Below are 27565 nucleotides of genomic sequence, written 5' to 3'. Positions count from 1 at the left end.
TGGAGTAGAGTGGAGTAGAGTGCTGTAGAGTGGAGTGGCATAGAGTGGAGTAGCATGTCAGTGGAGCAGAGTTTAATAGAGTAGAGCAGCATAGAGGGGAGTAGAGTAGAGTGGCCTAGAGTGAAGTGGCGTAAAGTACTATGGTGCAGAGTAGATTTGCATTGAGTGCATTGTCGTAGGGTGCATTGGATTTGAGTAAAGTGGTTTAGAGTGCATTGCCATAGAGTGAAGTGACATAGAGTAGAATAGTGTGCAGTAACGTAGAGTAGCATAGAGTGCAGTGACGTAGAGTAGCATAGAGAACAGCGGTGAAGAGTTAATTGCAGTGGTGTAGAGTGTATGGCATAGAGTTGAGTGGCACAGAGTGGAAAAGAGTGCCGTAAAGTGATGTAGCATGCAGTGGCGTAGAGTGACATAGCGTGTAGTGGTTTGGAGAGCAGTAGAGTGGCGTAGAGTATTGTAGAGTATAGTGGCGTAAAGTGCAGAAGTGCAAAGTAGTTGGCATTGGCAAAGTGGCATAGGGTGCATTGGTTTTGAGTAAAATGGTGTAGAGTGCATTGGCATAGAGTGGAGTGGTTTAGAGTAGAGTGGCAAAGCGTAGAGTGCAGTGGCGTAGAGAGACGCAGCATGGAGTGGCACAGAGTGAAGTAGAATGGCATAGATAGAGTGCAATGGCATAGAGTGCAGTGACGTAGAACAGATTGTTTCAAATTAGAGTGAAGTGGAGTGGTGCAGGGTAGAGTATAGTGGTACAGAGTTCAATGGCTTAAGTAGTGGCGTAGACCAGAGTGGTGTAGCGTGGCATAGAGCAGAGTGGTGCAGCATTGATTGCAGGGGCCTATAGTGGAGTGGTACAGAGTGCAGTAGAGTGGCATAAAGTGCAGTTGCCTAGAGTGCAGTGGTGTAGAGAAAATTGTTTTAGAGTAGAGTGAATTGGTTTAGGGTGGAGTGGTGCAGGGTAGAGTGGAGTGGTACAGAGTAGTGGCATAGAGCGCATTGGTGTAGAGTGCAGTGATGTATAGTGAAGTTACCTAGACTGGAGTGGTTTAGATTACAGTGGCGAAGAGTGCAGTGGTGCAACGTAGAGTAGGGTAGAGTCACTGACAAAGAGTAGAGTGGTTCAGAGTAGAGAAGGAAGGTGTAGAGTAAAGTGGTGTAGAGTGCAGTGTCAGAATGAAGTGGTGCACAGTAGATTAGAGTGTCGTAGAGTACATTGACGTAAAGTGCAGTAGAGTAGAGTAGTGCAGAGTAGAGTAGTGCGGCACAGTGTAGAGTGACACAGAGTAGAGTGGCACAGAGTACAGTGGCATAGAGTTCAGTGGTAGAGAGTGCAGTGCTGCAAAATAGAGTGTAGTAGAGTAGAGGGGCATAGAGTGAGGCTTATATCATGAATTTTACAGAACCAGATGTAGCAGAGGCCATATCCCAACTGACAGACAATAAGGCCCCGGGACCTGACGGTGCCCCAGCCAATCTTTTTAAATCTGATATAAAGACATGGTCTAAAATACTGGTGAATGTTTTTAACAAGGCCTGTAAATCAGGTCTGCCCAGTTTGTGGTCTGAGTCAGTAATAGTGCCATCTTTACAAAGGGCAATAGAGGGGACCCTAGTTGTTATCGCCCCATTTCACTCATTGATTCTGCCGTAAAGGTGCTCGGTAGGGTGGTACTCAGTAAACTCACGGGTTGGCTATCCGAAACCAAAACCCTATCAGATCTACAATATGGATTCAGGAAAGGCAGATGCACAATTGATCAATGCCTCAATTAAAATCTTTTAATTGGGAAGTATACAGTCGCCAAGAGGGTACACTTTATCTGGCATTTATGCACCTTTCCTCGGCCTTTGACCGAGTGAATAGGTCCAAACTTTGGGTTATGCTCCTGAAATTAGGTGTTGACAGAAATATTGTGCACTTCCTAGCCAATCTGCATAGGGATTTAACTGCCACTGTGAGATATGATCATAGGGGTAATTGCACCGGGGGAATACGTATTGTATATGGTGTTAGGCAGGGGTGCATCTTGGCCCCTTTACTCTTCACCCTTTATATTAACAACCTGGACCTAGTCCTAGGTGAAGCTTGCAAAGACATCTCACGTGTAGGAGAGCGCCTGATTCCAGCACTCCTCTATGCGGATGATGCCGCCCTCCTAGCACGAATGGCAGTAGGGCTACAACTTTTTTTGAATTCCTTTGCCGTTTTTATGAAATCCTTATACCTTCGCGTCAATTTTACTAAATCCCATGTCATGATAACTGGTCACAAACCAAAAAGGGTTAAAACTTTCCATTGTGAGGGAAATGTGCTTACCAGGGTCCCTACCTTTCCCTATCTGGGAATCATTTTTAACGATCAAGGTACATGGACCGCGCAAATACATGCCAAAAGAAATATTCTGGCCAGATCTACATCAGCTGTTTTGGGCTTTGCGCGTAGACTAGGGGCCAGACCAATGCAAGCCCTTCTAAAAATATATGGTGCGAAATGTATTTCCCTCGCAATGTATGGTGCAGACATCTGGGGTATTAGGAATACAAAGGAAATTCAAGTTGTTGACAACAAGTTTTTTTAAAACCTTCTATCTGTGCCGCAATCCACGTCTGGCTATATTGTCCATCAGGAGTTTGGAGCTGGCTTTTTGGAGGATTTAATTGCTATTGCACCTCTCCTGAAGTGGATTTCTACATGGTTAAACCCCGAATTAGATTTGAATCGTGAAGTATTAAGAGACTGTTTGGCTCTTGATCAAGCGAACCGTATCCCCTTGCTGAGTTATGTCCACAGGCTGAGAGGGAAACTGGGTCGACCAGAGTTATTTAACTCGCCTGATAAATTGGTAAAACGGGATTTGAAATGGGTGAAGGATATATACTTGTTATGGCCGCTGTGGACAGAGAAGAAAGGGCGCTGGTAAAACCAACCGTAAGAGCTCACCAATTGTTAATAACATCTTGTGCAATTGAACCATACCTGAACACAGTCACAAATCCTAACCATCGTTTTCTTTTGGTCAGATTCAGGTTGAATCAGCTCCATTTACTCCTCGCCGATCCCCCGGGTTGGAAAAGGGTGGAGGACCTGGGGGCATGTTCCTGTGGTGATTTTTCTAACCAGGATACAATGCACTTTATTTTTTTTACTTACGGAAGCGTTTTATTCTCCTTATTTTAAAAGATAAAGGTTTTTTGCAAGTTAATTATGGGAAAATAACAACCTAGGCAGTTATAATTACTTGTCTATTTAATAATAGAAGGGCAAGGGACCAATTCCGAGAAGGAGAACACAGTTTTTATTGTCAGTACATCGAAAAGAATCAATAAAATCATTTATTGCTATTAAAAAATAAAAAAACATGAAATTCATACAAAAATTCACACACAATTATTACAAATTATGAAATAAATATATAACACAATAAAAAGAGGAGTTTTTTATCGACGCGCGTTTCAGCGAACCAGCGCCTTCTTCAGGACAAACCACTCTATTACCTAAATACAAAACAACAATATATAAAAATCAACACAGTATATATGAACTAACATTTTAATAAACAAACTAATCATTTTCATATTTCATATTTTTATGTACAGACCATTAAAATTACAATACGACAATTGGCATATAACACTTGTGCATATACCAATGGAATAGATACCCAGACCCTCTTATAAACAAGAAAAACTCAAAAAGGATATGAGTTGATTAGGTTCAAACTTCCGTACTCATTCCGATAGGGAACCAACCAATAAAGTTGTGCTTGTTGCATAATGACACATGCAGATGTAAAAAGACAATAAGGAAAAGGCACTAGGAAAACAAGGATTTGTGTATTCCACACCTAAAGAATGGCAAACTAACAGGGAACCAATAGGTAGTCTACCATTAGAGGGGAACACAAGACGTCCCATATATGCCTATCTAAAAGAGTGTAACACTCAGGTCAGATTCTCTCTTGAGTAGGGTTCCTACAATCTTACAAAGATCCAATTATGTGTACTTACTTCATGTATTGTAAGGGTTCATTCAGTACTGATCCTATCACTTCGCAGTAAGTGTCGACGTGAGTTCTAGTAAACTCATAATTATAAAAACGATATCTAATAGACCAAAGAGAAAAAAGAAAAAAGGATTAATATAAATCACGTATTGGATTTAAGTATTAGATTTAATAATTAAAACCCAATTACACTATCGACTCTAATTATGCGGTTCTAAATCGATATATATTGCATGTTCCGCAGTTTATATGAATGACCCAGTATAATTCCTTTCTGTATGCATATGTATGTGTACTTTCACGTAAAAAAGTCTAATCAAGCAGTCTCACTTAACTAGGTAACACGAAGGAATTGTATGGTATTTACCCTAGTGTAAAAAAGTCACCTGTTTGGTCTTATAGAATCAGAAATTCTTCGCTTTGCGATCCGTCGAATATTCCCTCAATACATATGCATTCTCGTCAAGGTAAACGAGCACTACAAAGAATCAAAAACAGCAAGAAAAACGGCCATGGTTGTAATGGACTTTTAATCAAAAGAGGCACGTGATATGGCATTCATCCTAGTAATTAAGTACTTGACTTTAAGAGGAAACCCACCTATATGCAATCATTCATTCTTTCTTTGAAGGAAGACTTCAAGCAAATTGCGGTTCCGGATAAAATACAAAATGTAATATAAAGAAATTCTTCGCTTTGCGATTCAATACGTGGGAACAGGATCTGTAAACAACATAACGACAAACTAGTGATATAGGTGGATCAATAAAGCAAGATAAATATTAGATGTTAATGGGCTCAAGTTAGAGTTACCTAGTTCCAAACGTAATCCTGCTTTACCTCCGCGCCAGGTCATATATGTGATCTGTGATTCACTAAAAGGGAAATGGCAAAAATGGAAAGAGAGATGCGTAAGAATTTATGCTACGGGCAGGTAAGCAAATAACTCAAATAATACGCCCCTCAAACTCCCGAAGGGAGTCAGCAAGGCCGATAAGTAAACATACCTGAGATCAAATATCAGGATGAGTATATGCGGAGGTTAACTGCACCAACGATAGACACCCGTGTCACAATGGACGTGCAGGCGGGAAGATACCAACGGGTAAATTGCTGGTGAGCCCTTAAATATCCTGAAAGGAGTTAGGGCCCACCCAGAGTTACGATCACGTGAAAGACTCCGTTGGGTTTGTATGATTCCGGTAATGAACATAGAAATGGGACTAGTTACTGAAATACGTCTCAGGTATGGACACTAGAAAAGTGATGAAAAATAAAAAAAGGAATAAAAGAAATACCCGATCATTATAGAAAAACTATCAGAAGGCCCATTTTACAAACATCAGACAAATTGAGGATTGGATAATGTAAATGCACGAAATTTTGCGCGCAGCAAAGAATACCAATATATAATGAGACGTTGGGAGAGTGCGAATTACAAGGCTAGTATATCAAGACAACTAATATTATCATAGCATTAAATAATCGCGTTCTCCCAAGGAATCTCACTATTCAATCCAGTCCTAAAGGTATCAAGAGAAAAAATCCAAAAAACCTCGCGTTTTTTTCGTATCCGCTCGCCACCTTTGGTGTCTGGGATATTTATTTTTTCGAGTATACGCCATTTCATTTCTTCTGGGCCATGGCTGTGATCGAGGAAATGTTTCAACATAGGTGAGAAAATGTTCTTAGTTCTGATTGCGGAGCGATGCTTTGTCAATCGAACTTGTATAGATCGTGACGTTTCACCCACGTATCCAAGGGAACACGGGCATTGAATGAAGTATACAACGTTCGAAGTTTTACAGTTCCACATATTGGTGGCTGAAGCAGTATATCCATTGTGTGTAAAGAACTCACCTTATAAGATACTTGAACAGGACTTACAGCTGGAGCACTTAAAGGTACCTTTAATCGCTTGATTCATATGTATTGATTTTTGCATCAAGATACCCTGGTTAAGTTGTCCCTGAAATCTAGAGTGTACAATTTGATCTTTTATATTGCTATTGCGCCTGTGGGCAAATAGAGGTTTCTCTAATTTCTGTTCACTGTTGCTATTACTATTTAAAATGTGCCAGGAGGAATTAATTACCTGTTTCACTTTTGCATCGAGGGTAGAATGCCTCGTGATGCAAACCAATTGTTGGGTCATCTTATTTGATATGAGAAAAAAGTTCTTGGAGAGAGGATACCCTCACCGGTTAGTGAGTGAATCGTACAAAAGAGCGAGATATTATGACAGAGATCACCTTATTAGATCGAAACCAAATAAGATGACCCAACAATTGGTTTGCATCACGAGGCATTCTACCCTCGATGCAAAAGTGAAACAGGTAATTAATTCCTCCTGGCACATTTTAAATAGTAATAGCAACAGTGAACAGAAATTAGAGAAACCTCTATTTGCCCACAGGTGCAATAGAAATATAAAAGATCAAATTGTACACTCTAGATTTCAGGGACAATTTAACCAGGGTATCTTGATGCAAAAATCAATACATATGAATCAAGCGATTAAAGGTACCTTTAAGTGCTCCTGCTGTAAGTCCTGTTCAAGTATCTTAGAAGGTGAGTGTTTTACACACAATGGATATACTGCTTCAGCCACCAATATGTGGAACTGTAAAACTTCGAACATTGTATACTTCATTCAATGCCCGTGTTCCCTTGGATACGTGGGTGAAACGTCACGATATATACAAGTTCGACTGACATAGCATCGCTCCGCAATCAGAACTTAAAAAATGTTCTCACCTATGGTGAAACATTTCCTCGATCACAGCCATGGCCCAGAAGAAATGAAATGGCGTATACTAGAAAAAATAAATATCCCAGACACCAAAGGTGGCGAGCGTTTACGGAAAAAAAACGCGAGGTTTTGGGGATTTTTCCTCTGATACCTTCAGGACTGGATTGAATAGTGAGATTCCTTGGGAGAACGCGATTATTTAATGCTATGATAATATTAGTTGTCTTGATATACTAGCCTTGTTATTCGCACTCTCCCAACGTCTCATTATATATTGGTATTCTTGTTTTGCGTGAAATTTCGTGCATTTACATTATCCAATCCTCAATTTGTCTGATGTTTGTAAAAATGGGCCTTCTGATAGTTTTTCTATACTGATCGGGTATTTCTTTTATTCCTTTTTTTATTTTTCTTCACTTTTCTAGCGTCCATACCTAAGACGTATTTCAGTAACTAGTCCCATTTCTATGTTCATTACCGGAATCATACAGACCCAACGGAGTCTTTCACGTGATCGTAACTCTGGGTGGGCCCTAACTCCTTTCAGGATATTTAAGGGCTACCCGTTGATATCTTCCCGCCTGCACGTCCATTGTGACACGGGTGTCTATCGTTGGTGCAGTTAACCTCCGCATATCCCCATCCTGATATTTGATCTCAGGTTGTTTACTTATCGGCCTTGCTGACTCCCTTCGGGAGTTTGAGGGGCGTATTATTTGAGTTATTTGCTTACCTGCCCGTAGCATAAATTCTTAGGCATCTCTCTTTCCATTTTTGCCATTTCCCTTTTAGTGAATCACAGATCACATTTATGACCTGGCGCGGAGGTAAAGCGTGATTACGTTTGGAACTAGGTAACTCTAACTTGAGCCCATTAACATCTAATATTTATCTTGCTTTATTGATCCACCTATATCACTAGTTTGTCGTTATGTTGTTTACAGATCCTGTTCCCACGTATTGAATCGCAAAGCGAAGAATTTCTTTATATTACATTTTGTATTTTATCCGGAACCGCAATTTGCTTGAAGTCTTCCTTCAAAGAAAGAATGATTGATTGCATTTAGGTGGGTTTCCTCTTAAAGTCAAGTACTTAATTACTAGGATGAATGCCATATCATGTGCCTCTTTTGATTAAAAGTCCATTACAACCATGGCCGTTTTTCTTGCTGTTTTTGATTCTTTGTAGTGCTCGTTTACCTTGACGAGAATGCATATGTATTGAGTGAATATTCGACGGATCGCAAAGCGAAGAATTTCTGATTCTATAAGACCGAACAGGCGACTTTTTTACACTAGGATAAATACCATACAATTCCTTTGTGTTACCTAGTTAAGTGAGTCTGCTTGATTAGACTTTTTTACGTGAAAGTACGCATACATATGCATACAGAAAGGAAATATACTGGGTCATTCATATAAAATGCGGACCATGCAATATATCGATTTAGAACCGCATAATTAGAGTCAATAGTGTAATTGGGTTTTAATTATTAAATCTAATACTTAAATCCAATACGTGATTTATATTAATCCTTTTTTCTCTTTGGTCTATTAGATATCGTTTTTATAATTATGAGTTTACTAGAACTCACGTCGACACTTACTGCGAAGTGATAGGATCAGTACTGAATGAACCCTTACAATACATGAAGTAAGTACACATAATTGGATCTTTGTAAGATTGTAGGAACCCTATTTAAGAGAGAATCTAACCTGAGTGTTACACTCTTTTAGATAGGCATACATGGGACATCTTGTGTTCCACTTTAATGGTAGACTACCTATTGGTTCCCTGTTAGTTTGCCATTCTTTAGGTGTGGATTACACAAATCCTTGTTTTCCTAGTGCCTTTTTCCTTATTGTCTTTTTACATCTGCATGTGTCATTATGCAACAAGCACAACTTTATCGGTTGCTTCCCTATCGGAATGAGTACGGAAGTTTGAACTAATCAACTCATATGCTTTTCGAGTTTTTCTTGTTTATAAGAGGGTCTGGGTATCTATTCCATTAGTATATGCACAAGTGTTATATGCCAATTGTCGTATTGTAATTTTAATGGTCTGTACATGAAAATATGAAATATGAAAATGATTAGTTTGTTTATTAAAATGTTAGTTCATGTATACTGTGTTGATTTTTATATATTGTTGTTTTGTATTTAGGTAATAGAGTGGTTTGTCCTGAAGAAGGCGCTGGTTTGCCGAAACGCACGCCGATAAAAAACTCCTCTTTTTATTGTGTTATATATTTATTTCATAATTTTTAATAATTGTGTGTGATTTTTTGTATGAATTTCATGTTTTTTAATTTTTTAATAGTAATAAATGATTTTTATTGATTCTTTTTGATGTACTGACAATAAAAACTGTGTTCTCCTTCTCTGAATTGGTCCCTTGCCCTTCTATTATTAAATAGACAAGTAATTATAACTGTCTAGGTTGTTATTTTCCCATATGTATTTTTCCCTGACCTAGGAGTTAACCTATCTATTGTTCACGGGGTCCTTGTTTTATACGTAATTTTTGCAAGTTAAGCCAGCTCTTCTCTATTTACAGCTGCTATCTATTGTGTGGGAGACCTTTAGTATAGCCAGCTTTCTTACTGCAGCAGTTAGATTGAGGAAGAATATTAAGAAAAAGTCAACTGATTTTCGTCATCTAGTTTGCATTAGCTAAATTTAATTATGGTTTTAAATGGATTAGCGGTCTTAAAGAAAGTATGCAAATGAATTATGTACCAGTTTTGATACGCACTCCAGGTCTAAAAAATCTTTTTATTGTTACTCATGGTTTTATTATCAAATTTGTATGTATTGTATAGTATGCTTTTATGGTTTTAAACTAACCAAATAAATTACTTTTGACTGACTGACTGACTGACTGAGTGCATTGGTTTTCAGAAAAGAGGTGTAGAGTGCAGTGGCGCACAGTGCATTGGTTCAGAGTGCATTGGCGTAGAGTGCATTGGTGGAGAGTGCAGTGGTATAGAGTGCAGTGGCGTAGAGTGCAGTGGAGTAGAGTGCAGTGGAGTAGAGTGCAGTTGCATAGAGTGCAGTGGTGTGGTGGGGAGTGGCACAGAGTGGAATAGAGTGGTGTAGACTGCAGTGGTATAGAGTAGATTGTTTCAGAGTGTAGTGGCCTAGTGTGCAGTGGTAAGGAGGAGAATGTCGTAGAATGCAGTGGTGCAGAGTAGATTAGAGTGGCTTAGAATGGATTGGCATAGAGTGCAATAGCGTAAATTGGAGTGATGCAGAGTAGAGTATCGTAGAGTGGCATATAATAGAGAGCCATAAAATAGAGTGGCATAAGGTAGAGTGGCAGAGAGTGCAGTGTTGCATAGTATAGTATTGTAGAGTGCAGTGGTTTCTAGTTGAGTGGTAGGAGTGCATTGGCTTAGTGTGCATTGGTGCAAAGTAGATAATAGTGCACTTGCGCAGAGTAGAGTGGCGTAGAGTGCAGTCGCGTAGAGTAGATTGGTGTAGAGAGCAGTGGCATAGAGTGCTGTGACGCAGAGTAGACTAGAGTGGCTTAGAGTGCAGTGACAGAGTACTATGGCATTGACTGCAGTGGCACAGAGTATAGTGGTGTAGAGTGCAATGGTGCAGAGTAGATTGGCATGGAGTGCACTGGTTTTGAGTAAAGTGGTGTAGAGTGCATTGACAAAGAGTGGCGGTGTGAAGAGTGGTGCAGAGTAAAGTCGAGTGGCGCTGAGTGCAGTGGCATAGAGTAGATCGTTTCAGAGAAGAGTGCAGTGGTGCAGAGTAGATTAGAGTGGCATAGAGCGGAGTGGCATACAGTACACAGGTGTATAGTGGAGGGGTACAGAGTAGAGTACATTGGCGTAGAGTGCAGTAGCATAACGTTTAGTGTTGTAGAGTAGAGTGACATAGAGTTGAGTGGCATGGAGTGCAATGGTAAAGAATGCAGTGGTGTATATATATTTTTTTGATTTATTTAGGAAGTTTTATATAGCGCTAGCCTGACCGGAAGGTATCCGAGCGCTTTACAACAAGTAGAGAGCAGTGCAAAAGAAGGCAAATATAATACAGTCATCCATGCGTTCAGGATAAAAGTCAAGTAGCAATGGCCAACCGCATCGAAGTTGAGGGCCAAGGCGTTCCTATCTGTTCGGAAGGGAGCGGTCGAGGAAAAGGACTTTGAGTTGGCTTTTGAATTTCGGGAAGTAAGGAATAGTTCTGATGTGGGGGGGGATAGAGTTCCATATTTTGGGAGCAATTCCAGCAAAGGACCTGGTCGTGGTTTTTTGTTTTCGTGCTTTGAGTGGGATAAGAAGTAGGGTGTTAGAGCTTCTGAGAGTCCTATTCTGACCCGCTTTTCTGAGTTTGGATACCAGATATTCGGGTTTGCCTGTGTGAAGGGCTTTATGAGTGAGGTAGGCTGTTCTAAAGTTCGCCCGCATAGACTAGAGTGGATTGGAATAAAGTAGAGAAGCACAGAGTGGTCCAGAGAAGAGTACAGTGACGCAGTTTGTAGTGGAGTAGCATAGTGTGGAGTGGTGCAGAGTGGAGTGCAGTGGCATGGACTGGTGTAGAATAGAGTGGAGTGGGGCAACATAGAGTATGGCAGCGTTCTGCTATTACAGAAAACACCTCTTCAATTTAAGTGATCTTTACATCTGCACTCGTATACAGCTTTACTGTTAAATGTATACCATGCACAAATAATAAAGTGTGGAAATGTCATCAGCCAATGTATTAATTTGATCGTCAGCACAGTTAATTTACAGACATTTACATTTTGCTGTGTGCTAGAAAAAAAACATTGTACAGCCTTTCTCAATCAGACCTCCAGTAACCAGCATAAGTGCCACATAAAACTTCTCACTTTAAAGTCAGAGATAGAAAAATAAACTTCAAGTTCCCTGGTAGACACAGCCTGACCTCAGTCTTCGAATGCACAGTAAATGTGACAAGATAAGAACAAGATTTAAAGACCTATTTGCAGAAAGCAAGTTTGTGGAAGAATACAGTAAACAAGGTGTGGGCAATGGGAGAGACAAACTCGACCTGGATAGCCTAAAGCAAATAAAGCCAGCAAATAGAAGGACAGAAAATGTAAGTTACAAACCACAAAGCCAATGGTAAGCAACGGGTGGAATGCATTCCTAGGTCAACTTTCTGAATGTCCCCAAGATTTCTTTAGCAAATCAGACAGCTGTGCTGTCTGGTATGCTGCAACCTAAACAAACTGTGCAAATGTGTTTCTTTTTTTAAGGGGGCGAGGCAACACGGGGTGGAAGCAAGATGGGGATGGAAGGAACATGGGGGAACCGAAGCAACACGGGGGTGAGGGTGGAAGTGGAAACTACATGGGGGCATGGGCTGGAAAAGCACTCAGGGGCATGGATTGGTGGAAGCTGGCAACAGAGGAGAGAGCAAAGTAGAGCACTGTGGGTAGGTAGTAAGTGAGCAAAAGAGAGCAACATGAACAGAGGGGAGTAGCATGCACTGTCTAATAGGCAAAACCTAAAAAGAGAGCCTGATTAGCCTCCCCCTTAGTGGCATCACCAAGCAGTGTCCCAACAAGTCAGCACACAGATCTGGCACAATCATTAGTACCGTAACAGTTTAATTCAACGTTGAATACAAATATATCGCCAACAAATTTTCAATACCAAACAAAGCCAGATGACATTGGCTCAAATGCTGATATCAGTTTGACAGCATACACTCTTGAGTATTTACCTTAAAATATATTTAGTTCTTCTGATGTATAACTATGTTTAAATATTGAATAATACCTGGCCCTCCTCAGCTTAGAACAGAAGGGCAGACTATGCACCGCTTGTTGCACATTTCAACAATCTTCGTGCTTTTCAAGGTGGACCATCCTAAAAATCTGAACACCATGAAAGGGCGGTTGGAAACTGATTTCCTAATCCCTACCGCAGAGCCTGCGAAGGGCACCGCCCTCGATTGTAGGGATATGAGCCCAACCACCACCCCGCCGGGATCCTAGTTTCTGTAAGAGGTGGAGGTCTTCTCCCCGACAGCAAATGGTCCAACCGCTAGTATCATAATCCGGTGGTCGGACGAAAGGGCTGTCAGCTGATCAGACCGCCACCGACAGGCTGTTGGTGGTGGCCCGACCGGCGTCCAAATAAGGCCGTAAGTGTGGGACCCTAAGAAGCCCCTTATAAATGACAAATTAGTGAGAGAAGCAGTAATTTTTACTCCAATTCCCCCAGATTTTTCCTCTTTTCCCCAGTTTTCCTTCTGAAGGTTTTAACAATGGCTCCTAAGTACAGTAAGTCATCAGATCTTTCAATTCCATCGGAGCCAGTAACTAAAGTTAATGGCCTTATCGGAACAAAAAGGGCACAAGCAATGAGGCCCAATGTGATCAGATTCCCAGAATTTGATTAGGCTCAAGCATATTTCATATTTCAGTCAGTAGCTATCATTTAGGTGCATGCTGAATGTTTAAGTAGTGCATTGAATCATACATTTGCAGTTAACAGGGTGAAAATAGAGATAGCATTAAGTACTTCCCATCCAAAAACTTTGGGCGTTCTACAATGTTTAAAGCTATTGAAGAGTAATCAGATCAATCAGGCTAAGGAAGAGCTGCAGTCCTTTGAAGATTACACACTTTAACACTTTCTATGACTTACAATCTGCTATCAGGAAAAAACTTTATGTTTTTAAGGACTCACAAACTTAAAATCTGAATGAACCCCAAAACGCCAATCTCTCCTTCTTCGCCTCTCCCATCAATGCCGTTGTCTGCCAAGTGTAATTTGGTGATCCATGCCCCAGGTTCTACTGGTTCTTTACTTTTTTTCTTTAATCCTACAACAGAGCAATATATACATGTAAAAAATGTATTTATTGTTAAACTTATTAAATGGAATGAGCTGTCTTAAAAGTGCATGCCATTATTTTTTAATTTTGGAGTTGGCAGGGGTGATTCTAGAGGATCATACTTTACATCACCATAGTAATTGAGACACTGGAGCCACACCTGAATCTCATTGGAAAATTAGGCAGAAGTAACTTGTTAATGAAGAGTACAATATGATCGACATTCAAGTTGAGACGAGTTAAAGAGACTTCCTATCTGTCATTAATTGTGCTGCATTTCAGAATAAAAGGAGCACCAGAAGGTTTTTAGGCTAGGATAATTACACCATCCATAAGTGGTGAAGTTCTAGCCAAAGTTGTTCAGATTTGATGTGGATGCTGTGAGCTCAGTGCTAGGCGAGGAAGGACATTCATTATCAGAGAGCCTGCTGTAAAGAGTAGAAGCAAGCAAATATGATCACTTAAGGATGAAGATATTATCTGTGCCGCTCGGAAGCTCATTACTTACATTCAAATGCTGATGTCAAGTTACCTCTTAGATGTTCCCAGAGAGACCATTGTGCAGCCAACTTATACTAAGGCCCTCATTTAGGGGTGGGTGGACTGGGTCAGCATGGCCCTGTTGATCCACCCCACAGAAGAGGACCATCCACCGCATTTAGGGAACACAACCTGACTCATGACATCATGCCATCTAGTGGAAACATATATTCACGTTTTTAAAAGTAGCCCAGGGAACAATCCCAAAGCAAATTTTACCTTCCATAACGAAAGCCAACCCGTCAATTGTGCCACTCTTTGTCAAGCTATTGTCAACAAATCAAAATCAGTTGCACATCATCTTCTCTAAAACCTATTGCTTGCTGTGTCTCCTCTGACTCTCATTTTATGGAACATATATTTATTTTTTATTTTATTGATTTGAGCAGTCAGCAGGGATAATACACTTTGCTAATGGAGGAAGACTGGAGTCCCATCGGAACAGATGTGAACAGGGGCGGCTCCTCCACTTGAATGGAGAAGCGTCACCCCACTAATTTCTTGCAGTGCGAGAAGCAGAAACATAAAATGGTATTATGAACACCATTTTATGTTTCTGCTTCTCGCACTACAAGAAAACAGAAGGGTTTGGTTGGGAGCGGGCAGATGGGTGGGTGGGCGGTCCTGCTCTAGGCAGGGGGTGGCTTCCCCACTGCTGTGGGTGCTGACTGTTTGGTCGGCCCCAGGGCTGATCAAACCAGTCATAGTCACTATCCTGTTTTCACCATGTAGGCTACATGCAGCCTGCATGGTGAAAATGGCCTTCCCATAGTAGCCTGTGTGGTCGGTGTCCCAGCCAATAACAACACTGCCATTGCAGCATTGTGATTGGCTTAGGGGAGGAGAGGGAGGCTGCCTGCTTCCTGGGAGGAGCAGAGCGGAAACCAGGACCTGAGGCGAAGGTAAGTTTTAATTTTTTTTTTTTATTAACCCTCCCCCTCCAGCGTGACCTCCTCCCCCACCCACGAGTCATGCCGGCCACGACTGGATGTGAATTGTGTCCTCCTTTCTTTACATGTCATCCCTCCTTTTTGGTGGGCTTAATTAAAGGCCAGTTTGATAAGTTCAGTTTTTTAAAGTTTACCGAACCGCATATAGCTGGGTTCAAATCTCAGGTGCAGGTCTATGGCATTCCACAGTGTAGGTCTTTGCATACCCCCAGACATAGGTCTCCATGTATCATCCTTTTGAATGAATGTTGGTGTAAGCGAGTGCCCCTTTTCGTATGGTCACCCCCACGTTTTGCTCCAAATGCTGATGGTTATAACTCTGATAGTGCGCTGGAATCTACTGCCTGACCCCAGTGCCTGTGCTCTCTCCCAAAACTGTTATGTTTGACTTGGTAATCCAAAATTGGCAAATATTTTACCACCTTACAAGTCCCTACTATATGGTACATGGGGTACCCAAGGCATTTGTGGTAAAGGGGTCCTCTGGTCTACAGCATGGTTCTGTGCCACCCTGGGTGACCCAAGCAAACTACTGACAGCAAGACTGCAGGAGCAATGCAAGTTGCCCGAACTCAACAGTGCCCTCACCATGTGAGGCACAGTCACATAAACTGCCTCTACTATATGTAAGGCCCCTCTAAGGTAGGCCTCCTCTGTCCAGGAGGCTGAGTGCATGATAGTTAAGGTGTGGACATATAAGTGCAAGCCTATATGTCACTATAATGACGTTCCCCATTGGAAACTACTATAAGTGTTTGTGGTCCACAGGATAACATGAGCGGCCAACCGGGCACTCTCGAGATTGGCAGCTCCATTATGGTACCACTAAAATATGTCATGTTTGGTATTAAACAACATGCCTTCTCACCCCTGACAAGATTCTCGTGCCCTGAGTGATGTGGCATGCACCCAGGTGACACCTTAGAGGCTGCCCACCTGCCTGCCGCAGCTTCACTGTGCTTTGGCTGACTAGCACGTGCTTTGCCATGCCTGCTGCCGCCAAGACAGGATTCTGACCTCCTGCCAGGCAGTGTAATCACTTGCAGGTGTCAGGAACGAAGGCCGGGCAGAAAGGAGTTCACACCTCCCTCTTCCTCAGAAGGCTAGTGAAGTGACACATCAAAGCGGTGGGCTTAAAAAGTTGCATCACCTCTGAGATGCATCTAGGGCTGCCCCCTGAGAAGGACACAGCCCTCTCCTTGCCTCTGATGCACTTTCACCCAGACAAGGTGGGAAAAAGGATATACTGGCGGAGAACACCTCAGGTTGGTTACCTGATCTGAACACCTAAAATAGAAATCTGCCATCTTTGGGAGAGCTGAAATAGTGGGTTCTGGGTAGAAAATGTGACCTACACCCCAAGATGTGGTCATCTCAGGGGCGGGCTAGCTGCAGGGACTAGCTGCCCATTGGATACTAGCCCCCACATCCCACACTCTTCTAAATCAAGGATTTAAGAGAACCCCCTGACACCAGAACCTCAGATCTGAACAAGTTACTTCAAGGAAGGGCCAAGAGGAGACCCGTGCCACCGACAACAGGACTTTGCCCACAGTACCAAAGCAACATAGGGATACTTTGTCCTTGAGGCAAGAGACTTGGAACTGAGTGAAAGACCCTCGTCCTTGGCTAAAACTCTGCACTCACCAAGAGAGGGGCCCTTGTGGAAGCCAGAAGAACCTCAGTCTCCCCTGAACTAGCTGCACTAATCCTCTGCACAGTGCAGGTAAAAACACTCACTGGATCTAGAGAATCGCTGGCCATCAGCCGGCCCTCTGTGGGATCCCCCAAATCGAGGTAGTCCAGTGCATTGTGGGAGTTGTAATCCCCCCTGTCCTGAAGTTTCAGGGCGCTACGCCACCTCACACCCCCATACCTTGTGGAGTTTCAGAAGCTTTTTGTTGTACTTACAGCCACCATGGCTTGTTGGTCACCAATGGGGTAACCGACCCTTACCCTCAACTCTGCATCTAGAGGGAATACGGTGCAACCAACATCAGTAGCTGTGTATCTGTTGTATTTTTGCACTCTGTTTCTTCCTGCACCTCCCATTCAGCACAAAAGACAGCCAGAACAACCCTGCACCTGCTAGGTAAAAATTATCAGACTGTCATGGCATGGTCCTAGGGCCCGCATGATCATAACTCTGTAAAAGTGCCACACAACTCAACCTGCAACTGACCAATTGTCACTAGTGATTTTTGCCATTGACCGCAATGTTACCTTTTGTATGTGTTTTACTGTATTGATTTAATATTGCTTAAAAAAGCTATAACTCCGGTTATATGTCTGCTATTCCATTTGTTTTGGTGTTTAAATTAAGATAAAAATACACTCTATTTTTATAAATTGGTGTCAGACTTCTCACGGGCCACATGAATTACGTATCGTTCATGTTGGTGCTCTGAAATGCTTAGCACATGTTGCTGTAGTAAAGCCTGAAAGCTCTTTGTCACACGACCAGGACAGAGCTAAGAATTTATTAGGGTGAATCCAAGGACCATCTTTGGGGCATTGTGATAATATAATATGGTAGGGCCACCCAGCCATACCACATAATATTCCACTTTTCTACAGTGCTCTTGTGGCAGGGCACTGCTCACCTCTGCAGGTCACTACTTCAATGTGTTGACTGTGCAATCAGTTTATGAGTTATTAGAACATTGGAATGTTGGGAGCTCCATTGAAAACAATGGAGTGCTCTGGGCTTATAATGGCTGGTATAAGCCTGGAGCACTAATATTCCAATGTTTCTTTGTTCACAGCTCTGGCTGTGAACAAAGGCTTCAGGGAACCTGAGGGGATTCCAATCCCCTCACGCTCCCAAAAGGCTTTGTTTTTTTTGTTAGAACATTCTGTCCTCTAGTGACAGAATGTTCTAATAGCCTTATAGCCCTTCGTAGATGGGCTATACCGCTATTAAAGTCCCTCTCCCTTGTTAAAGGCCCTCGTCTTCGGCTCGGGGCCTTTAACGCTGGAGAGGGCCTTTAATAGCCGGTATAGCCCTCTACGGCGGGCTATAAGGCTATATTAGAACATTTGAATGTTGGTAGCTCCATTGACAACAATGGAGTACTCCGGGCTTATAATGGCTGGTATAAGCCTGGAGCTCCAACATTCCAATGTTTCTTTGTTCACAGCAGGGCTATACCAGCTATTAAAGTCTCTCTCCTTTGTTAAAGGCCTTCGGCTCAGGCCTTTAACGCTGGAGAGGGCCTTTAATAGCCGTATAGCACTCTACGGCGGGCTATAAGGCCATAGTATCCACCAACACAAACCACAGAAGTAGAAAGGACTGATAGCACAGGCAAGAGTTATCATAATAAAGTTAAGAAGAAGCCGATTAGAAAAGAAAGCAAGGGTCTGTGTTAAGTACGTGGTTCCAACAAAGGATGTCGCTTTAAAGTAATTCTAGGCTTCTCAAACAATTTGGTGTTTATATTAAGGACCAATGAGTGGTGAAGTAAACTTTAGTAAGAGCAGTTCATTATTATGATGGCAAAACAAAATGGAGACTTTGAATCCAAATCAGTGTGGTGCTGGGGTCATGGTTATGAAGAGGCCACGTGTCCCCTGGGTAAAAAAGTACCTTTTTTCTTCTTTCTTCTGCTGGCGATGCTGTCTGGCTTCCCTGATGGAGGCGGGTCTGGTACCGAGTTATAATCTTCAGAAATAGCAGTATTAACACCTGAACTTTGGTCCGCTGGTTACAAAGACAAATACAAAAAGTCTGTTCAGCCTTTTGTTGATGCTCTTAAATGTCCAACAAACACATTATTTATTTGTGACAACCACACTCACTCTTAAAGTGTCACATAATACCCTCAACCCAGTCCCGGAAGAGGAAGTGAGAAGGATGCTAAGTCAGAATGCAGAATCATCTTAAAACTTTAAGCAACACAAACGTTACGAACATATTTAGAATGATTGTTTAATCATCAATAAATGCTTTGCAGTGGCTATGAAAATGTTAAATTAGGTTTAATAACATCTAAACAGGCAGTTATCATTTACATCAGTAGCACAGGTATCGCATTGTGTGCGTGATATAAGCAGTAACTATATTCAGAATTGTTTTAACGATTGTTGTATAGTTCATTTTGATTATTTATTTTAAACTTGAATTTTACTAATATCATCATGGGAGGTGCTACTGTATTGTATTCTTCTATGCTTCTTTTTTATTTTTAAATCAAAAACTTGTTTATATCATGCACTTTGCTGCTTTTGCACTCCTGAAAGTTTCCTCCTTGCATTTTATAACTGGATGCATTCCTTTTGTAATGGATCGCAATATTAGCAATCTTGGATTAAACAGTTTTTTGTTTTTATTACTTTTGATTAAGAATGTATCGATGCTACATAGAGTGTGAGCACCTAATGTGTTTATCTTTTTGTAGGTTTTGATGGTTCTTTGAACCGAATAAAGTCTCTTTGTATGTGATATTCAGAATTGTTTCTATAACCCCAAAAAGGAAAACTATAAAATAATGTGTTTTTGTAAACCTCAAGCCACCAGCAAGACATCTACTCAAGTGGCAAGCACTTATAGTAACACACTGGACTAAGCCACCATGCAGACATGATGACATGATATACTCATAATTAATATATTTGATAAACATATTCATAGGAGAGTTCTATAACCCAGATTAGTCTTGGATAAGGCATTCATTAAGAATTGATTTTGAACCAATTTCCTATTTAAACTGAAATCACTAATGTGCCCAACTGCTTGCGAAATAGTCAGGCTTTCTGTCAATGGTTTTGCTACATTTATTGAAAAAGGCTCATCTTAGTAAGGGGCGTCTGTAAACGTTAAGCACTTAGAAAATCCTTAATTGAGACATGTAATCTAACTATTTGAAGTTCAGCATCATCCCACTTAGGTAGGAGAATGGCTTATAGGTTGTGACTAATTCTGTTTGTAGTAGATGTATGCAGTGCTCTGAGATCAAAAATACAGTCACATTCTAAATGGAACCAATTTTCTGCAAGAAGCAGAGCAGCAGGTCAGTCAAAAAAGCACTGCAGTGTATCCTGAGCATTAAGAACAACTAACCTAGCCTTAGTCAGGCCACCCATTAGCATGCTTGTTGAAGGCGAGCTGGGACGATTGTTGGTAACTAGCATTGCTGTGTGTTTGCACAGGCGGTGGCTTTGTTTGTAGGGTTTATTAAACTTAAGAAAGGAGGCCTTTAAGACAGGGAGTTCAACCAACAGAAGGCAACGTCGGCAAAAGGCCATGTATTGTTAGCTTCTCCATACAAATGGTTTGCACAGAGCCACTGGGAGGTGGTTTGGAATGGTAACCCTGTTTTTCCTCCTTAGTCCACTAGTAAAGGCACCAGCTGGTGAATGGCTTATGGAATTATGAAACATAGGTGAGCAGGTAGCGCATCTTTCCAAACATGATCTTAACATGTACACAAATGCAGTTGCGTAGCTAGACCTTTGGCCACCTGTGGCGGTCCCTGCGTTTGCTGCTTTAGGCCACATGCAAGAGCGGGGGTGGCGGGGTGCAGGCAATTCCTGCGTTTGCCGCAAGTAACAGCAAAGGGTGGAGGCTGCCAGCGCTCCCCCTACTACGCCACTATACGCATGTTCTACGTAGATAATGAACATCTTGGTATACCTTCTAATAGGTCTGTCATCTGTAAAGCTATGTATTGAGTAAGCGCTGCGAAATGCAGTTCCACAGTAGAGTCAGGTGCACAGCTCTACGGTAAACGTGAATATAACTAAACTGGACTCTGCCAAAACCTCCTCCGATCTGCTCAACACGGTAACGTAGTAAGAATCATTTGGTACTGTGATACATGTAGTGTTGGGGGTATGTGTGTAGGACACCGCTAAATCATTTCTCCAAATAGCGTCCATTTTGATACCAACAGCAGTTCAGTGACTCATCGGTCATAGATTCCGCACTCAGAAAGTTCCATTATTTATTTAAATTCCATCAATATCATTTTACCAACATTACAATTCGAATCAAAATCATGATGTCCACTTCAAGTTCAATGAGAGAGAGAGAGAGAGAGAGAGAGAGAGAGAGAGAGATCCAAAAAATGAATCCGTTAAAACTCTAACGGCCACATGCATCATTGTAGGATTTTGCATTTCCTAAATTGCGAAAATTAATGAATCGCAATTTAGGAATTAGAAAATCCTATGCATCAACAAATCCTAATTTTTATTAGGAATTTTTAATTTTCGGAATTTGCGATTCCTTAATTGCGAATCGCAATTAAGGAATGGCATTACATTGATTCCTATGGGCCTAGAGGCCCATAGGAATCAATGCCGTTTTGCATTTTTTTTTTTTGCAATTCGCAATTTGTTGATGCATTGCAAGGGTGCAGAGGGGTGTCCAAAGGACCCCCCCTGCACCCCTGAAATGTATTTTAAAGTGCATGTTTCACACACACATGTCCTAAGGACATGTGTGTCTGTAACATGAAAGTTTAAAAAATGCATTTTTGAGCATTTCCATAACTTTTTGCAAATTACCACGAGGTTCAACCTTGTGGTAATTTGCACCCCCTAATTGCTAATTCGCAATTTGAAAAACAATCATGCATTGCTTTTAAGGAATCGCAAATTTGCGATTCCTTAAAAGCAATCGCATTTTTGGAAATCGTTAAAAATAGAGATTTTCACAAAAATGTATGATGCATCCCAAAAACTTATTTAGGAATCGCAAACGGCCGAATTTTTACCGATTCGCACCGTTTGCACTTCCTAAATAGGTGGATGCATGTGGCCGTTAGTGAAATGAGAAGAAGGAAAAAGACAGACACAGACATAGAAGACTTGACAGGGGCCACAGCCCAATTACCATGCCAAACCCCAAATAACCCCTTGAAACTATGCCCCTGCCCATCCCACCTGCGCCTGGTAGTTCTCCCTGGGAACTCAATAACTACAACATATACAACACAACGGCCTGGAGTCCCTGCCCTGGGATCACTTATTTTAAATCTATTTTCACTGCACGAACTCTTCTTCTTCTCTGCAACAAGAAGCCTGATGGTAGAGTTGTCAAATTGGTACACGTTTGAAGGGCTCCATGTTTCCAGCTCATAATTTACAAACCATTTTTCCAAGTGAGTGATGGCCCCCTGTGCTAAGCCCAAGCTGCAAATAGAGGTGGGTGCACCAGAAATGAATAGGGTGAGCCGAACCAAAGGTCTGGCTTGGTTCAAAGAGTCCGTGCACAAGCCAAGTTATGCAATAGCCAAAATGTAAAAATATGATACATTCCCTTCAAAATTAATTAGAAAATTTATTTCTTTAACATGTGGAAGCATTTCACCTTAGAACATCAAATGACATCAATATAAAGCCAGACATTTATTAAAAGTGATAGTTTTTAAACTTAGAAACGTTAATGGCTCGCCCCACAATGATAATGTCTGTTAGTGAACTACGAGTCAAGTTAGTAGTCATGCAAATACTAAATGTGGATTACATTCTTATTACAGAGGGAGCACCATTGTGGTTTATTAAACGAAACATAGGAGGTGCTTGTACAGCGCATATCCTGAACTCAATTATTTAAAAGGGCTTTCAATGTGATAATAGAGAAAACAGAGGCTCTGTTTGGGTGTTCATTCCAGTTTATCTCGTTTTATATTTCGAAATTCAGACACCAGATGCAAATCTCTGTCTCAATCTCTCTCCTGTTTTACATCAAAGGTCACTGTTTTGTCTTTTATTCTTGGCAGAAAAACTGACACTGATATAGCAGACCCAACTCTGGACCCCCAACCAAAACTACCAAGCCAAGAAGGCATCTATTGGAGTGGGGGGTGTTGTCATACTGCAAACACCCCACATAAGCTATGCCCCTTTATATATTATGAGTAGAGAAATAAACTGTTTTATTTACCCATTCCTGCATCTCTAACAATCACTGGCAATTGGCATTCCAGAATTCCAGAAAGTTCCTTTGTATGGTGATGCTTGCTTGGGATTCGTAGACTTATGGTGACATAATTCCCTGAAATGCCTCATTAAATAGTCTTAAGCTTTTGTGTGCCTTGTATCAAAAATAGTAAGTCTTACCTTCAAGTATTTGATGGGCAATGTCCTTTCTAGACTCTATGGTACTGGCTTGCCTTTCGGATCCGAGCTTCTGTGCGTACCCTGCGATCGGAGTGATGAGCTCCAGGGCGCCCGAACATTGCAAATAATTGCCATTTAGGTAAATCTCTCTGCCAAAAAAGAACAAATGCTCCTAAGTGACAATACTATTTTCAGTGGCATCGATGCTGGGCTGCTTTGCATATGGGTGGCCTTCTCTTGCATAGCAGAGTGGAAACAAAATATGGCATATAGGTACCTCAGAAGGTATCTTACAAGGAGCTTACAAGCCAAAGCTGCTAGCCTTCCCATCATAACCCTATGGTTTTGTAAGATACAATAAATAAATCCAGTAAAAATTGAAGTTGGTTTATTCAAGAACAGCACAGTACTTCAGCTCCTCATCTCCAAGCCTCCAAATCCAGTTACATTTCAGAAATCAACAATTCTAAATGGAATCCTTCCAATCTGCATGTGCATGTGCACAAGCTAAAAGTACACAATATTTAAAAGGGAAATACAAAGGAAGGGTAAACTATATTAAATGGGTAACAGTACATAGGAAATTTCCAACAGAAAATATAACACATTTCTCCCCTAAGAAAACTTAAGTACAAGTGTTGACACATTTAGAGACTCGCCTAACATTCCACACCTTACCATCTTGGGTGACCACGCTGTTACGATTTACCTTCACAATTTTAATGGGCTTACCAAATTTAACTTCAGCTTTTGAAATATATCCAGGTTTGCGAATTCTTACCCAATCGCCCACCATAAATAAAGGTACTTTAACTTTCATACGAGTGTCATAATTACATTTGCTTTTGTCTTGTTTGACTTCAACTTTGCGAGAAACATCTTTAATATTCATATCGGATTTGTGAATATCTATAGATTTTTTGAACCACCATGGACACAATTTAGACACAGGATCTCTACCTTTCAATAAACGGAAAGGTGACACTTCGGTGGTTGCATGGGGCGTTATACGGTACAACCAAAGTTTCTCTCGCAACCTCTCTTTCCACTGTCCCCCAAAGCTGCGAGCCCACAAAATATCTTGTTTGAGAACCCTGTTATATTTCTCAACCTGTCCATTCCCTTGTGGCTCATATAAAACTGTAGTGATGTGTTTTATACCATAAATTTGTAGGAACTCCAACATTTCCAACGATTTGAACTGTACACCATTAACTGTAATGATAATCTCAGGATAACCTTCTTGTGCAAAAATCTCTCTTAGGAACAAAATCACACTTTCAGAATTAGAATGAGGTATCAGCTTAACCTCGGGCCATTTGGAATGATAATCCACTGCTACAATAGCAAACCTACATTCCTGAAGCAGAAAATTAAGCGGTCCAGCAATATCAATACCCAACTTCTGCCACGGATGATCTGGCCATTTCACAGGTATCAACGGAGCAGGATCACATCTACATGCTTTGTCACTCTCAACACAATCAGGACACTCGCTCACGAACTTATCCACAAACCTATCTACTCCAGGCCACCAAAAATTAGATCTAATCAATCTCTTCATTGACGACATTCCCATATGGCATTCATGACTCATCGACAATATGACATTGCGAATAGAAACCGGTGGAACGCATTTACCTCCTCTGAATATCAAATCACCTTCTGTGATTAACTCCTCAGCAATATTAAAAAAAGGAACAGCATCAACAGACACGTCACTCTTAGAATGCAAACCTGTCCTGATATATTCCCTAACTTTACAGAGTACAGCATCTTCACTCATACCTTTCTTCCACATTTCTTCAGAAATCAAGCTAAACTTCTCAGACACAGATTCAGTTATACTAACGACAACCTCTTCATCATCACGCTCATCATCAATGGCACATGGTAATCTAGACAAGCAGTCTGCTGTCACATTTAGCTTCCCCGGGACATACTCAATATCAAAGCTATATTCTTGTAATCGTGACATAAGCCTAGCAATGTAAGCAGTAGCTCTAAGTCCTCCACCGGGGGATAGTATGGTCACCAAAGGCTTATGATCAGTCCTTATCATGAACCTTGCACCCCAAATATAGTTACGAAAATGTTCCACCGCCCACACACATCCCAACAACTCCTTCTCAATTACAGCATATCCTCTCTCGTGACACTGAGCATGCGAGAAGCAAATGCAACATTCCACTCTTCCTTAGCAGAACGTTGCGATAAAGCACATCCCAATCCATAGAGACTGGCATCTACAGTTAGTATACACGACTTGTTCAAACAAAAAGGTTTGAGTGTTGGAGCAGCAACCATATCAGCCTTTATATCTTCAAGAGCATTTTGCTGTCTACAGCCCCAAACAAACTCTAAATTTTTCCTAGATAACTCTCTTAACGGTTCCATTTTTGTCGCAAAGTCTTTGATAAATTTACTGTAATACTCACAGAGTCCGGAAAACAACAGTAATTTATCCTTACAATCAGGAGCAGGAGCTTTCAAAATTGAATCAATCAATGACTTTTTTTGGTGACACACCATTTTTTGAAACCGTATGTCCTAGATATTCCACAGTTTCTTGAAACAGTTTACATTTCTTACTCTTGATAGTGAGACCATACTCATTTTACACACATTCCTGAGATGTTCTGTATGAATTTCATTGTTCTTAGAGAAAATAAGAATGTCATCCTGAAAACACTTGTCGTAGTCCCCCATGTCTTTAAAAATGTGGCACATTGATCTTTGGAAGACAGAGGCTGCAGAAGCCAGTCCAAACGGCATACGTCCAATCCTACCACATTTATTGCACTCTTTACCTATGGCAGGACAGAATTTAAAAGAAGCCACATGACTGTTACTACCACATCTAAACCACACAATGTAACTCTTTCCCATATTTCTATTGGGTTGCATGTTTTTCATAGCACACACTTCATAACTCACTTTGTCTTTCTTCCCACCCTTCGCACCTGCTTCCTCTATAGTCTTCATCCACTTGTTTGATTGTTCAAATGCTTTAGCAGTGGAAATACTTTACTTTGACAGGTACTGGCACTGCTGTGCTCGCGCTGCTGCCGGCGCTTGTATATTTTAACTCGCCCTCATTTGGTATTTCTTTTTCTTTATTATTTCATTTTTCCCCTGTTTTAAGCGGGGTCAGGCTGGGCTTCGTTCCCCTCCCACTTACCGCATATAAAAGGCTATTACATCGCCGTTTTGGCGAGTCCGGGTCCCGGGGGTGGTCCTGTGTAGGCGCCATTTTGCTTTGGGCTCCTAATTCCATCGACGGGCGCCATCTCGGAGCGTCCTCGCGCTCGCGCTGGGCTTGGATCGCCTATTTAAGGCGGATCATCCTCCATTGCTGCCTTGACAGGTACTGGCACTGCTGTGCTCGCGCTGCTGCCGGCGCTTGTATATTTTAACTCGCCCTCATTTGGTATTTCTTTTTCTTTATTATTTCATTTTTCCCCTGTTTTTAAGCGGGGTCAGGCTGGGCTTCGTTCCCCTCCCACTTACCGCATATAAAAGGCTATTACATCGCCGTTTTGGCGAGTCCGGGTCCCGGGGGTGGTCCTGTGTAGGCGCCATTTTGCTTTGGGCTCCTAATTCCATCGACGGGCGCCATCTTGGAGCGTCCTCGCGCTCGCGCTCGGCTTGGATCGCCTATTTAAAGCTTCCCTCTCCCGCGCAGCGGGACGCGCAGGTGGGTCGCCCTCGCTTAGCCGGAGTCGTGCCAGAGTCCTGCCCGTCTGCGCCCGTCAGCGACGAGGAAGCGCGAGGCGCGGTAGGGCTCTGTTCATTAGCTGTTATATCATCATGCAGGCTCCACTACTGCTCCATTACAATCGGGCAGATTTGCTAACCATTCGGAATAGGGCTAAGGTCTGCTTATGTGATCCTGTGGACCCTTTAATTGGCCCATACACCTGTGCATGTAATGGTTGGTCCTTAGCTAGACCGACTAAAACCCGCTCTTTGGAAGTTATAACCCCGCCCAAGCGTAATCTTACCTCGGACCGTGGGCTCCGGATTTGGAATTTGAACGTGAGGTCGCTGGTCAAACATCACCAGTTTATACATGACCTCCTTGAAAAAGAAGGCCCTGATCTTTTTTTCCTCACCGAAACCTGGCTCCAGGACTCGGATGTCGCCATCTTGAACCTTACCTTTCCTTCAGAATATACGATTTTTACTCTGAATCGGACTACGAGAGGAGGTGGTATTGCCATGGCGGTAAAATCTTGCTTTCCTGCTGAATGGAAAGCACTTAAGCTGCCTGCTTGTGAAAGTGCCCTTTTTAAAGTAGCTTAGCCATCATTTCACCTTTAGTGGCATTCTTATTTATCGCCCACCAGGCAATGATACAGTCTTCAAATCCACTCTCGCCGATACTGTAAGCTCTTTAGCGCCCGGGTGTGCTAATTTTAACA

The 27565-nt window shown here is 41.7% G+C and overlaps 1 protein-coding gene across 2 annotated transcripts in view; it reads right to left on the bottom strand.

Moving 5' to 3' along the window:
• LOC144790985 (uncharacterized) overlaps window positions 1-27565 on the bottom strand; it is a 298192-nt gene that overhangs the window by 156874 nt on the left and 113753 nt on the right. For both annotated transcript variants that reach the window (XM_078665607.1, XM_078665606.1), the window contains 3 exons: window positions 23142-23290; window positions 18664-18777; window positions 13437-13572 (listed from right to left, as the gene is read on the bottom strand). In XM_078665607.1, the coding sequence (XP_078521733.1) occupies window positions 13437-13572; window positions 18664-18777; window positions 23142-23290 (399 nt within the window). The remainder of the gene's footprint in view (window positions 1-13436; window positions 13573-18663; window positions 18778-23141; window positions 23291-27565) is intronic.

This window comes from Lissotriton helveticus, chromosome 11 (genome assembly GCF_964261635.1).
Source record: "Lissotriton helveticus chromosome 11, aLisHel1.1, whole genome shotgun sequence".
Taxonomy (NCBI): domain Eukaryota; kingdom Metazoa; phylum Chordata; class Amphibia; order Caudata; family Salamandridae; genus Lissotriton; species Lissotriton helveticus.
The sequence above is the reverse complement of the archived record's forward strand: the minus strand, read 5'-3'. Positions and strand labels throughout refer to the sequence as shown.